At 41.9% G+C, this 13,161-nt stretch overlaps 1 protein-coding gene across 2 annotated transcripts in view; it reads right to left on the bottom strand.

Moving 5' to 3' along the window:
• rfx2 (regulatory factor X, 2 (influences HLA class II expression)) overlaps positions 1-12,878 on the bottom strand; it is a 45,245-nt gene extending 32,367 nt beyond the window's left edge. For both annotated transcript variants that reach the window (XM_042111533.1, XM_042111534.1), the window contains exon 1: positions 12,663-12,878. In XM_042111533.1, coding sequence (XP_041967467.1) covers positions 12,663-12,863 — 201 coding nt within the window. In that variant the 5' untranslated portion in view covers positions 12,864-12,878. The remainder of the gene's footprint in view (positions 1-12,662) is intronic.
• Between the last annotated feature and the right edge of the window lie 283 nt (positions 12,879-13,161).

Raw genomic sequence — 13,161 nt, 5'->3', positions numbered from 1 at the left:
AAACAATGCCATCCCCCCCAACTGATCCTTCTATCTCACATTAACCAGAAACTTATAACAATAAATACCCAGGCTATTAAATTTACACAGCATGTGCCTGGCACATTTCCACACTATTGTGTGAATGCAATCATATACAGTCTAAAAATTGTGTACAGACTTAGAGAATTTCATGCAGATATCTACATGAACAGAGTTCACACACAAAGAGAGAGAAAAAACACAACAGCAAACTGCAACTGCTGCTGTTTATGTAAAAAGCCTTTTCTCTTGCATTCAGTGGTCATATGAAGCAGGAATGTTAAACTCATCACAGTCATATGGCAAAGCAAAAAGGCAGAGAAGAGGTTCTTCCTGACTTACACCTCCTAACTCCAAAAACAACAGGCACTATGAAATACAAATCTTAAATGACTTTTCCAACTAAATAATCCACACGGAGAAGTCCTGCTTAGCAAGCGCAAGCACACACACACACCAACCTAGCAATAAAGCATAGTTGGAGGCACTTGTTAGCTGTGCCGTAAGGAGCTCTGGGGCTTTCCAGTTGGCACGGCACTAAAACCCAAAATTCACATTTGCAAATGTGAGTTTATGATGGTTTAGCCCCCTGCTCAAGATCAAACCCACCCCAGGCTCACCTGCTCTCCCAAGCCCACTCAGTTTCACAGCCACGCTTCACCCCAGAAGGGCTGCTTCCCCTGGGGGAGGGAGGAACGGCTGTGTCATATTCATTGGCTTAATAAACTTAATTATCCATGTCCACACGACACAACGCACAGACATCTACCGCGCCAGTATAAAGAGCCTCAAACGGCGGCGTCCAGTCGCTCAGTCCACATACTGAACATCAGGGAGCGAGGGGAGCTTCTCAGGGCTGGCCAGACAAAAGAGGACCGACTCCTGCTTCGTCCGAGCAGCACCCTAATCCAATGATTCTGGGGGGGGCAGACAGGGTAGCTTAGGCAGGAAGATCAGCCAGGATGACTCCTGGATGTGGTCATTCTCAATAGGACAGACCCTACAGAGACTTTCTATACACTTTCATGTGTGGTGAGGTTTGCTTGTCCACAGACCTCCCCCACTACTTTTGAGAGCCAGGCCTTAGATGAACAGGTATGGGTTCATGTCAACTATTAAATGTTGGGGGAAATCTGTGCAAGATGGCCCTTTTGCAAAGTCCCAGAATCACTTTAAAACAAACAAACTTATCAATGGTACACGAAGCAAAGATGACCATTCAAATATTCTTGACAACGCTCATCTTAAACCTTCTGTCAATTTGAACACATGGATGCTCTCTACTGAAATACAACTTCTGCTCCTCTGACAACAGGTACATGTCCCAGTTTTCATTACATTCAAAATCTTACAAATCTATTTCCTTGTAAACTTGTCTTATAGCAACAATATAGTCGTTGAATATATTTCTTCAGACAGATTCAGCCGCTCTTTCTGTCTCGATGGCCAGCACCCACTTCTGTTCACCGTCCATCAGGGCAGGAGGGAGAGAGAGAGGGAGAGAGGGAGAGAGGGAGAGGGAGAAGATCGGCCATCTGTTGCCATGGAAACCGTTTGTTCACACTTACAACTCTCCACCCCCAACCTCCATAACCCTTTCCAGTTTTCCACCCCCAACCCAAAAAAGCAGCATATTCCTCACTCAAGGAAAAAAAAAAAAAGCAGTGCTAAAAGAACAGTTTTTCTACATACACACACACACACACACACCACACACACCCTCGGACTCCCTCTCCCTCTCTCTCAGGCATGGGAGAATGCAGAACTAATGTCCTTAAGGCAAACTGTTGCATGTGGAGATCTCTGTGGTTGTCACGATCTTCCACTTTTCTCTTGCTGTTGGCTGATGACAAAATGGTGGAACGTCAACCTTTGTCGTCATAGCACCTTGTTGCCATTGGCAACAGGATAACAGTATGCAAGGGGCAAGGGGTTTGTAAAACCACTAGCTAGCCGGTAAGAACTTGGTTTTGGTAAAGACAAACAGATGTTTAGTCCAAATAAAACATTATTTGGATCATTTACATATTACCCCATGTCTTGTTATTTGTTTTTATTTATTATAAGATTAGTTTTCCTTTCACAACTTCTGCAACAACATCTGTTTGTATTAGCCTGATTAAATCAAGGGTAAAAGTTTGTGGTTACACACATACACACGCACAGGTTAGCCCAAAGCCATTTATTAATGGGCTCTGATAAACAGGGCTTAAAGATTTCCTGTGATGCCGGAGACTAAACACGCAGTGGTGCATCCATGGTTGCCGGGCAGCCATGCCAAAAGCATTTTTAAAAACTGGTCTGCATCCTGTCGTAGAACAAGTGTCTAGTCTAGTGTCACTATCTTTTGTTTGGCCATGGATAAAAACACAGAGAGAAATACTTCTATGGGGAAGGAAGAAAGGACTAGTTTGATCCCTTTTTGCCAACGGTGGCTGATACTATATGTTACAGGAATGAAAAGCCGAAATATACACGAAAGTAGATAAATGCATCTCATTCTCTTAAAAGAGATCGATGAACCTGGGCACTGTACAGGAAATGGACCTTATTTGTGCCAACTGAAAAAGAGGCTACTGCATGATTTCATTTTGCAAAATCATTAATCATGACTGCGTGCGGAACAAAAAGAGAAACAGTGCAACGACGGTCACAATTTCAATCCCAACCAACTGTCGGGTAGCTGCTGAAACCGTAGCAAAAATCCAAAACCACAGAAAGCCACAAGAAGCTTTCTTTAGGCTCATGCCGTCATGTCAAAAGGATCTCCACATTACGTCTAGCCCAGAGGGAGCAGCACAGTCCTCATGGTCCTCATGCTTCACCACTCTGCTGATTTGGAGTGAACCGTGGGGCTTCAGGTAATTCAAAGAAACACATACCAGGACATGCTATAGCTTAGTGCTGGGTGGATTTAAACAATAAGTTATTTCCACTCCTATCCAAAGCAAGGGTCCAGGGCCGGTGATGCTGTGGAATATGTTGCTAATATTAAAATCAGCATTTTGTGACATCTTTAACAACGTAGCCTAAATCCATAAAAAGTTACTATTAAAAGCATGTTCTGGTCAGTTGGGGAGCTTTTAGTCCAATGACCATTTTGCTTTGAAGCGCACACTAACAAGCTAAATTCTTTCACAGTTTTAGCAAGACCACCTTCAGCTTGCTAACAAGTAACTAACATGTAGTATCCATAATAACTACTAGCAAATAGTGCCACCATCCACATAATATTTGTTCACGCAAAAAAAAAAAAAAAAAAAAAGGTTGGGGATTGAAACATTTTGTTGTTTTACTGGTCTTAATGGCTTCACCACCAGCCCTGGGCATGGTATGAATGGGATGAAAAAGAGAGCATTTTAATATTTCAGCAGCCAAGCTAATTTGGTAGTACTCAAGCGAAAGGTCGTCGAGAGCAAATCAGCCGCAGGAGCATTCTGTAAATCAAGATGATTGAGTCATAGAAAACAACTCACACCCAATTGTATTACTGCCATTATCCTCATATCAGCATTCAGGAATATGGTTCAGCAGTTAAGGAGTATGTTCCGGTGGCAGCCAACAGTCATAAAAAAAAATAAGTAGAAGATGATCGTGGTGGATCGTGGCATTTATGGGCAACAGTTAACTGTAAAGCACACTTCTTGTGGATTAACATCCACAGACATCTGTGGAGTTCATCCACAGACTACAGTGACATAACAGAGTTAAAACTGATTAATAGGGCCAGCATTGGCTCCCTTGCCCTCCACTAGGGCATGTGGGAAATACAAACAATCAGGTTCAAGAGTTGAAGACTATTTTCTTTAAAGGTGCTCTAAGCAATGGCAGCATAGCTTAGAGCACCTTTAAGGAATAATATACAAGACTGGCTACTTGTGGGCTAGTGAGCTAAATGATTTCATACTGTTTAACATGAGCAGATTGGGGGCACTATAGAGTATAGTACTGTCTGTCCACCCTTATCCCCTCTCCCTGTGCTGAAGTAACCAACAAGTTTGGCCAAAGTTTTGGCCAAGTTGGCCAAAAGTGGCAGAAGCTGAAGGACTTTTGGGAGTGGGATGGGAAAAACACAGATAGAAAACAAATTTATTCACCCAACCTGTAACCACTTTTTCCCCTAAAGGCTCAAGGTTTGTTGCACAATCACTTTAAAGGCACACCAGGCAACGTTTTCGTTTTAATTACTCATCTTCGTAAGTCGGTATATGGTTAAATGATTCATTACAGGGCGAATGAAGACTCTCTCGTCCGCCCCTACTGCCTGTAGGAAGAATATCCCGCTTGCAAGTTCAGTGTATCGTACCCGCCGACCGAAGCAGTTTCAGTTTACATCCTGCATCCACAGCACAGAGGCAGGCTAAAGAAACGCTAGCGAGCAAATGTGTGTATAATGGCAGAGCCGGCGAAGAAGCAGCGAAAAATCTCTTGACTGAAGATGCAAAGAAAAGGAAAAGAGCTTCAGACCGAGCGAGAGGGAGTTTCGTAGAGAAAAAGCATCAGGCTTGCCTGGTGTCCCTTTAAAGTTCTGGATATGGATGAGAACAAATCAACAGTTGAGATGAGCTTTTCCCTTTTTGTATGAAAAATAAATTAGGCTTAATCAATTAGTTTCCCTTCACCTCCATGTCCAGGAATCTATCGAATCGCTGTACTACGATTACCATCATTATGTTGTATAATGTTTTGTGATGGATGCTATCGTAGCATAGTGTGAAAACATAAGATTGATATCGGAACGTCACACATTACCAACATCCCGTATTTCCAACGTCTTACATGTATGTGTCACTTAATATTCATTTCTATACAAACCAAGACTGGATTCCTAAAGAAACAAGCACCCACACCATAAATGTATCTAAATTAGCTATGTACCAAAAATTACATTTTACCGTGACTCAAAGAGCTGTAAACAGTCTTGTAAGGCTGCGTGTACAAATCCGCTTGGAGCTCCAGTGGAATTTTGAATTGTGACGAGAATTCTCATGCCAACTGTTGATGCGCCGTGAGAAAGGTTGGGAATAGGCACCCACCAGCCCAGCACAAAACTCAGAGTGTGGTAAACAAAATCGGATATTTCAGGCAGTAAAAGCCCCGGTAAGAACCAAACTAGATTTTGTTCAAATCTACACACCTATGGCTACTGAAAAATGTAAGGTTCATTTATCAAACGTTATTTTGAAGTATTAAAAAACATCATTGTTTTAGAATTTTCGAACAAAATGGTTGGTAATTAGCACGTTTACGATAGATAGATTGGTTAACACCTTAACAGTCATTATTTTAGCCAGAAATGGGATTTTTGCCACTTAAAAACACCATCCATTTTGTCTTGCTGTTTTCCTATACTGACTCACTAGCACCTCTTGAAGTACAAAGTGGCCCTTCCCAGTTAACATGCTAACAGCTTTTTACATTATGTCAAAATGTTTTTTTTCACTGTAGATTGCTAGGTCATTTTTACATAGTAATGTTAATGGTATGTTTTTAATATGTTCAAGCTAAAATTCGTATGTCACCTTAAACCTGCAACTTCTCTTGTGGACAAAATTCTGTTTTCCTATGAAGTACAACATCCTGTCTACAGAAAAGTGTCCTAGTTTGAAAGTTCGAGTCTGTAGTGGAGACAAGGAAGAAAGAGACCTGTTTAAAAGTCATCACCTGCCTGTTTTGTGTTGAGAAGGGCTAAAATAGACACATGCGCGAGTAGTGTCCCTCTGAAGTCTTGCCTGATTCATGTCAACTCCACCAATTAATCTAAAACCACAGATTATCCTAAGAGCCTGCCTAGCCGCCTGATACCCCTCTAAAAGCCTAAGAATGAAACTGGCTAAAATATTTACACTGTGTGTATGAGCTGGTGATTTAATCTTCCCTTTTTTTTATTTACAAAAAGAAAAACATGTAGAAAGCAGAAATGATCAAACTGTTAAAGGGAAAAAAGTAATCCAGGATTAAGTCTTAAGAAGCAAATCTGTTATAAAGGGCCATATGAGAGGAGGGAGAGGGGGGTGAGTGAGAGGGGGCAGGGTTCTTTATGTCTCTACTGCTCCTGCATGAAAGGCCCAAGGGGCTGGGGGGTAGACAACCATTGTGATGCAAATGTCAGAGCCATGTCTGCTGTTTGTGGCAGGAAATTTAATTAGCAGTTGTGTAGCTATGATACAGACCAGGTGGAATGTAAAGAATGCCCTGGTGAAGAGAGCTTTAGAAGAAAGGGTAAAAAAAAAAAGAGAGAGAGAGAGGGGGGGGGGGGGGTATGAAAAACACTTTGTGCTCCAACAAGTTACAACCTGTTGAAAGTGCATGGGAGCCTCACATGAGGCCTTTTTCGATAGACATGAAGAGAACCTTCCATGTTTGAAATGAAATTAGGCCCAATACTTACATGGGGCACCAGAGGAATTTGAAGAGAAAAAGTGTCTAGATAAAAGTGCAGATGCCAAGCAAAAGGACAGAATTTAATATTCAACAGGCATGACTCAACCGCAGAGTGTACGGTACATTTCACTTGGACAGAAAACCAATGGGTTTCAGGGGTCTCCGTACACTGTACAGTTCAGTATTCAGAAAAAAATATATAGAAACGACAGCAAAAAGAAACCTATGGTTTTACAACAGCATTCTAGCGAGGATGAGCATTAAAAACACAGTAGCTTAAACTTGCTTTGCCCAACAAAGACTGAAGTGGCATTGCTCAGCGAGTCCCAAGTTTGCCTGCTCCGTGTCTGCCCATGAGGAGGAGTGGCAGGTGCTAGGTACAGCAAAGGACCACGGGCCATCTCATGAGGGCTGGGCCTTTTCCAAACAGGCTAAATTCAGCACACGCACACACACACACACACACACACACACACACACACACTCTCTTCAGGGTTAACATGTGACCCCCCCCACCCCATCAAACAACACTGCAGCTGTCTCTTCGGTGGTGTTGCATCATGGACATGTCCATTTAAAACTGGCCATGCTATTGAGTTACTGTGGGCTCCACTGAAATGATCACACAAGCCTAGTCCTGTGAGGTCAGTCAGAAGCAGATGCAATCTCCACTGCACACCTGAGGGCCAGGTGGCAAGGCATGAGTCACAATGCATTAAGACATTGATCACATTTTCTCGGCAACCCTGTGTGCATGTGTGTGTATGCATTGCATTGCATATATATATATATATATATATATATATATAAAATGTGTGTGTGTGTGTGTGTGTCTAATTCTGACTGTAACCAACATCATAACCAGTCTGTTCTCACTTGGATCACAGGTAGAGGAATGTGCACAAACCTTGCAGTAACTGACTGAGCAATGTTTGGATTTAACCAACACTACAACTATCAACTGAACAACTTGGTTTGATTATTTATCCACAATCACCTAATAAGCCCAATGCGTGTGTACACCCTGGACATGCCACACCGACACAAGAGGAATAAGACAGTAGGGCTACAGGGGGCTGATTGCTAGAGTGAACGGAGTGGATGATGGTGCTTTTCTGTGTGATCATGTTGTTAGCTCTGCAGGCGCCCCAACAAACTGTACTCATCACCACGCTTACTAACATGTGCTGCACTCCAGCATTGAGCTTCCTCAAATCACGGTCAGAACTGGTGAGATCATTTTACCATGGCTGACCGCACTTCCAGTTACATAAAAGCGTATTGATACTGTGGTATCAGTGGTTTTCCTAAATTCTGACAGGTTACCACATAGTACTTTAGGGCATCCCTTCTGAGTGCTCACACACACAAACCCCAAAAAAAAAGTATTTCCAGGGTGGAAGAACCTCAGGTTCACACCTGAAAAACAGGTGGGGAGTTTAGCCAGTTTTGGAGACGGAATGTTTTTGTCAGCAAACAGCTGCTCCCTCTGCACAGGCTCAAACACTCACACACAACGCAATCTCCATTTCCCCCTGTTCTTCAGACCTGTCTCTGCAAGACTAACCTATGCACGCCAATCATATGGCGAGACGATTAGAACATGGTTAAAAACACTAATACCTTTGAATTTCAAACACGATACTGCATCTACCACCCACACCCCCACTGTTCCCCAACAACGGTCCTAAGCAGAGCTCTTCCCCCTCCATTAGTTTGGGTGTATTTGTGTATCAAGTTGCCATGTAAACATAACTGCTGCTTGCTGGGGTTTCTGGTTGCTTGGGACATTTCATTGCCATTCCTTTATTTTTCTTTTGTACTGGGTGTGTAACAATTACGAGCCTGATTGTTGCAGGCCTTAAGCGTTCTGTCAAAACAAGTAAAACTAATGAACTTTTTCTGGCAATGATTTTTTGATCCTATTTATAAACACATTTTTTTATTATCTGAAATTATCTGAGATTAAACAAGGCCAGCTGTTGATTTTATTCTATGATTCATATTCAGACCAGGCTTTTGTGAACTTGTGAACAATGTCAGCACTCTGGTTGTGCAAGTTTACCATGAGAGCTCAGTGGGAAAGAGCGCAGGCCCATATTCACATATAAGGGAGAAATTTTAATTAATCAATAATTCATACCAATGGGATTAATAATTAAGCTGTCCAGCAGAAGGACAAATCCTGCATGGAAGCACTCATGTGACAGCATATCCCCTTACTAGAAACCAGATATCCCAGTCTTTAATTAAAGAAGCCGTGTTTACACGCTGGGCCAGTCTTCACAGAGTCACTGACTTAAGGCTGACACATCTAACAAAGAGGCACCTGACTAGCATCTCCTAGTGTGTGCTCATTACTAAAGGATAGGAGAGGAGCAGGAGACAAAACCTTCACAATCATTTCCACATAGAAAGGAAGTAAAATTAAATGTGAAGAAGCAACACAGACATTAGCGGTCAGTACAGCCATTACCCTCATTATCACCATGGCTTTCACTGGTATGGCCACTCAACTCTAAAGACAAATCAATAGCGCCATGGAGGCAATGAGAGGTGACACCTGGACCATTGTTGTGAAGAGACCTCATTAAAGAGCCATGTCCATTTCCTTCAGCAGGTGTAGCATCACCATAGTGATAAACTGCACCTTAAGACATGTTTACCTTATATTACCTTAAAAAAAAGTTGAGAACTGTGTTGCAAGAAAATCAATGACAGCTGCCTAAGGTGCCGTTTACACGACGCCGGTTTTTGTGAAACCGGTGAGGTTTTGTTAACGGTTAAGCCTTGCGTGTACATGACGCCGGCAGTTTAGGAGACTGAAACCGATAGTTTTTGAAACCGGCTTCCGAAGTGGGAATTTTTGAAACCGCCGGCTAACTTTCGCCGTGTAGACGCCTGTAGGTGCGAAGCCGGCAATTTTATGACGACATAGCCACGGCACTCAACCTGACACACTACTTGTCAAAACAAACCAAACCATTTATTGATCATATTAAAATGTGTTTTCTTTCCCCCGTCATGATTTATGTGCACAATGTAGCCTATCAGCCTTTTGTGGCTAAGTTAGAAGCACACGTTACCTTAACTTAGTTAAACATTAGCTTACTGCATGTTAGTGTTTTCTCCAGTGGTGCTCAGACCTAATGCAATGCGTAGGCTAGGCATTTGAAATTTCACATAGCAGTCACATACCTTAAAAAAAAAAAAAAGAACTTTATTAGTTTAACAGTTGAATTGAAAACCGAATTGTCTGTAGTCTCCTTATTTCATGCGACTGCTTAACAAACTGTGTTAACAATGTTTTCTTCTACACGATTCACGCGAATTAAACGTGAGCTTCTGCACGGCCGGCGCCATCGATTGGTCTGGCATATGCACTACAGCACATTTAGCCGGTTACACCTCTGTGTGTGCACGCAAGTTTTTTTCTTTACCGGTGTCGTTAAAGGTGTCAAAACGGTAAAAGAAAAGGGCCCGTCCACACGGAGATGCTTCTTTGGTTAAATGCAGAGGTTTTACTTTGTCTTGTCCGAGCGTCCAAACGAATCCGGTAAACGCACTGCCCAAAACTGCACTTTTTTTTAACCTGGTCCCAGAGTGGAAAAATCTGAAATTTGGACAGCGAAACCGCACATCCTACTAGCGTATCGATGATGTCATCGCCACACCTCCGCTGCCCTGGACGCCTAACAATACTAGTTTTCATACATGACATTATACCTACGATTACACTCCGTAGGATAAATATCACAACTGGTGCTGCGCAGTGCTGATAGCTTATGACTTGGTGGACTGAACACTGTTTTTCCCGGTGTTTTTTTATGCATTCTAGCTACTGGGCAGCCGTGGCCCACTGGTTAGCACTCTGGACTTGTAACTGGAAGGTTGCCGGTTCGAGCCCCGACCAGTGGGCCACGGCTGAAGTGCCCTTGAGCAAGGCACCTAACCCCTCACTGCTCCCCGAGCGCCGCTGTGGTTGCAGGCAGCTCACTGCGCCGGGATTAGTGTGTGCTGTACCTCGCTGTGTATCACTAATTCACGGATTGGGTTAAATGCAGAGACCAAATTTCCCTCACGGGATCAAAAGAGTACTGTATATATACTTATACTACTGTCAGTGACGCGAGAGAACTTAAGTTATTAGGGAAGTGCGGTGTAAATTTACATTCATTTGTGCATAGTGCCAGTCTCATTCGTTTATTTTACATGTCTTACAACATAAATAAATGCATTCATAGTGAAGTCAGATATGAGCATACAAAGACGCTTAGAACTCAAATTAAGCCTATAGATGTGCACTAAATGCAAATGCGCGATTTGATGCAAGCAAAAGTATCGACTGTTACTAACAAAGGTATTATAGCAATATTATAAATGTGGCGACGGAATAGCCTAGAACTTGGGTACGCCTAGCCTTTGCACTTGCGGTGATAACCAAAACTAATGTGCATCGCGGACTATCCTACAACCAAAGAAAGTAAAGGAGATTATTTTTACCTGCGTTGGCCAAATAAAGGACGGGACTGCACCCTTCACAAACCGTAAAAATTAAGTTTATTAGTTTTACAGTTGACTAAAGTTAACTAGTGATTAATGTTTCACAGAATTATAAACCACATGCTAAATTTATCAAAGTTCAATGTGTTTTCGAGTTTCTTTTGCAATGTAAACAATACATGAAAGAGTATCTATGTTATCTAAATCTGTGGTATACCTTCCAACAAAGTAAACTGACAACAAATACTCCATTGCAACTAAGCTTAAACCTAAGTGTTACATGGCCAAATTAAAGTGTGTAGTGTTTAATTTATTTATGTGAATTGTATTATATGTACAGATTATTAATCAAACATTTCCCTTTTTTCCCCCTTTATAATATTTTTGTCTGGGGACTGGCAATATTTCCCTATGTTTAAAAACATACTGACCTTACACATACACACACACACATACACACACACAGATATATATATATATTATATATATATATATATATATATATATATATATATAAATAAAGAGCTGACGATCGTTACCACGCTCAGGTCATTCAAGCTGTTATCGAAACTTAAAGGCAAATTATTTTTTTGATGCCTAATATTATTTAGCCTACAGTAAAAAGAATGCGATGTCAAATTAATGGTGCACAACATTTCACATGTAACTGGTGTTAACACTAATATTATATGATCGCATGATTATAGCAATCGTTTTAATCCTATCAGCACTGAAAATCGCTGTACCTTCTCATATGATCTTGAAGCCACCGATAACAAATACCAAATGTGTAACGTTAGGTTTCTCACTTGGCCCTTTAAATTCAGCTAGCAACCTGTTGACCATTTCCTTGAATCTGAGGCGGCCATTCACTAACGCTACCTCTACAATATAGACGTCAGGTTGAACCATTTCTAAACATTAAAAACATTTGTTTTAATGTTAACATTTTCTCCAATATCAAGCAACGTTACTTTAATCAAAACCTTTTGACCAGCTTGATCTAACGGAGACTTCGAGAAATCGAGAGAAGAAAAAAAAAGCTCGCAGCAGCGGTGGCGAAGGATGGATGTTAACGTTAGCGATCTGATTTCTTCAGTGGTCCAACTGATGTGGGCAGCAACAGTCATCTTCAGTAACGTTACCGCAGAAACAGCAGATTGCATTATCATTAAACCTAACTATTGTTTGAAACTACTTGTTTTATAGTTTACCTTCTGGTAAAGTTTAAAAGGTTAATGGGGTGTTTGCAAAGTTCAGAAAAAAATATTCGCCAACACCTTCAGAAATCTGGGCTCAACTGTTCAGTGACGTTTCAGATGGTTCTGATTTTAACACTTCATTCGCAACATTTAAAAACAACTGACTGACTCCTTTCAATGACAGACTAATGTCTCGATTTGTCAACCACTGACTTTCGCTATTAGCTCCAGCCCTCTGCAAGTTAATTGGCTAACTAGCCGACGGTAGGTACCCTTGCAAGCTACCGATAGCTAGCAAGGTGGGTAGCTAACGTAACCTCAGATTAGCGTATGAGCTAGCTGGTTACCACAGCTATCGCTAGGAATTATAAACGACTAGCCCGCTAGCTAACTAACTCAACAAGTTACTCAGCAAGCTGGCCTGGCTAGCTAACTGTTAGTTGGTTAGCTTCTTTAAAGGGTGTAGAATGAGGGGACATTTCTGTGTGAAGGACAAAAGTACTTCAACATCCAGTTACATGAAAAATAAAGTTAGAAAATCATGGTCTCTACCTTGTGACAAAATATTTCTTCTTTTGTCGTGATTAGTTTTGCCCTGGCTGTGCTTTCTTTTCTCTCACTTGTTCGCTCGCCTCCAGTTGCTGCTGCTGCTGTTGCTGAGTGTTGCTCCCGTTGGTAAGTAACTGTCTCCACGACTACAGTCTCTATGGCGCGCGGGGGTCTCGAGGCAACTGTTGCTACCCTTCTGTGCATACGTCAGTGTTTAAAAACAAAAGGGGTGTGGATCAAAGGTCCCTCCTACCCGCCACAGCTCTCCTTTCCCGCCCTGCACGCGAGAGTTGCGGAAACCCGCCAACCTCACGTTTGCACCGCGAAAGCTGTTGGTGTAGGAGCGAAACTCTTAGCTTGTAGGTGTCAAGCAAGCGGCAACAACACGATTTTTTACAGTCTCTGGTGTCAAGTCACTATTAGTGGTACTGTCAGGTAGTACATATTTTAGCATAGTCTTCCATCCATTCCAAATGTAAAAAATGTTTTACAGTGATGCAGA

Source organism: Alosa sapidissima, chromosome 12, assembly GCF_018492685.1.
Source record: "Alosa sapidissima isolate fAloSap1 chromosome 12, fAloSap1.pri, whole genome shotgun sequence".
Classification (NCBI taxonomy): domain Eukaryota; kingdom Metazoa; phylum Chordata; class Actinopteri; order Clupeiformes; family Clupeidae; genus Alosa; species Alosa sapidissima.
Note: the sequence above shows the minus strand (reverse complement) of the source record. Positions and strands in the feature narration are given on the sequence as shown.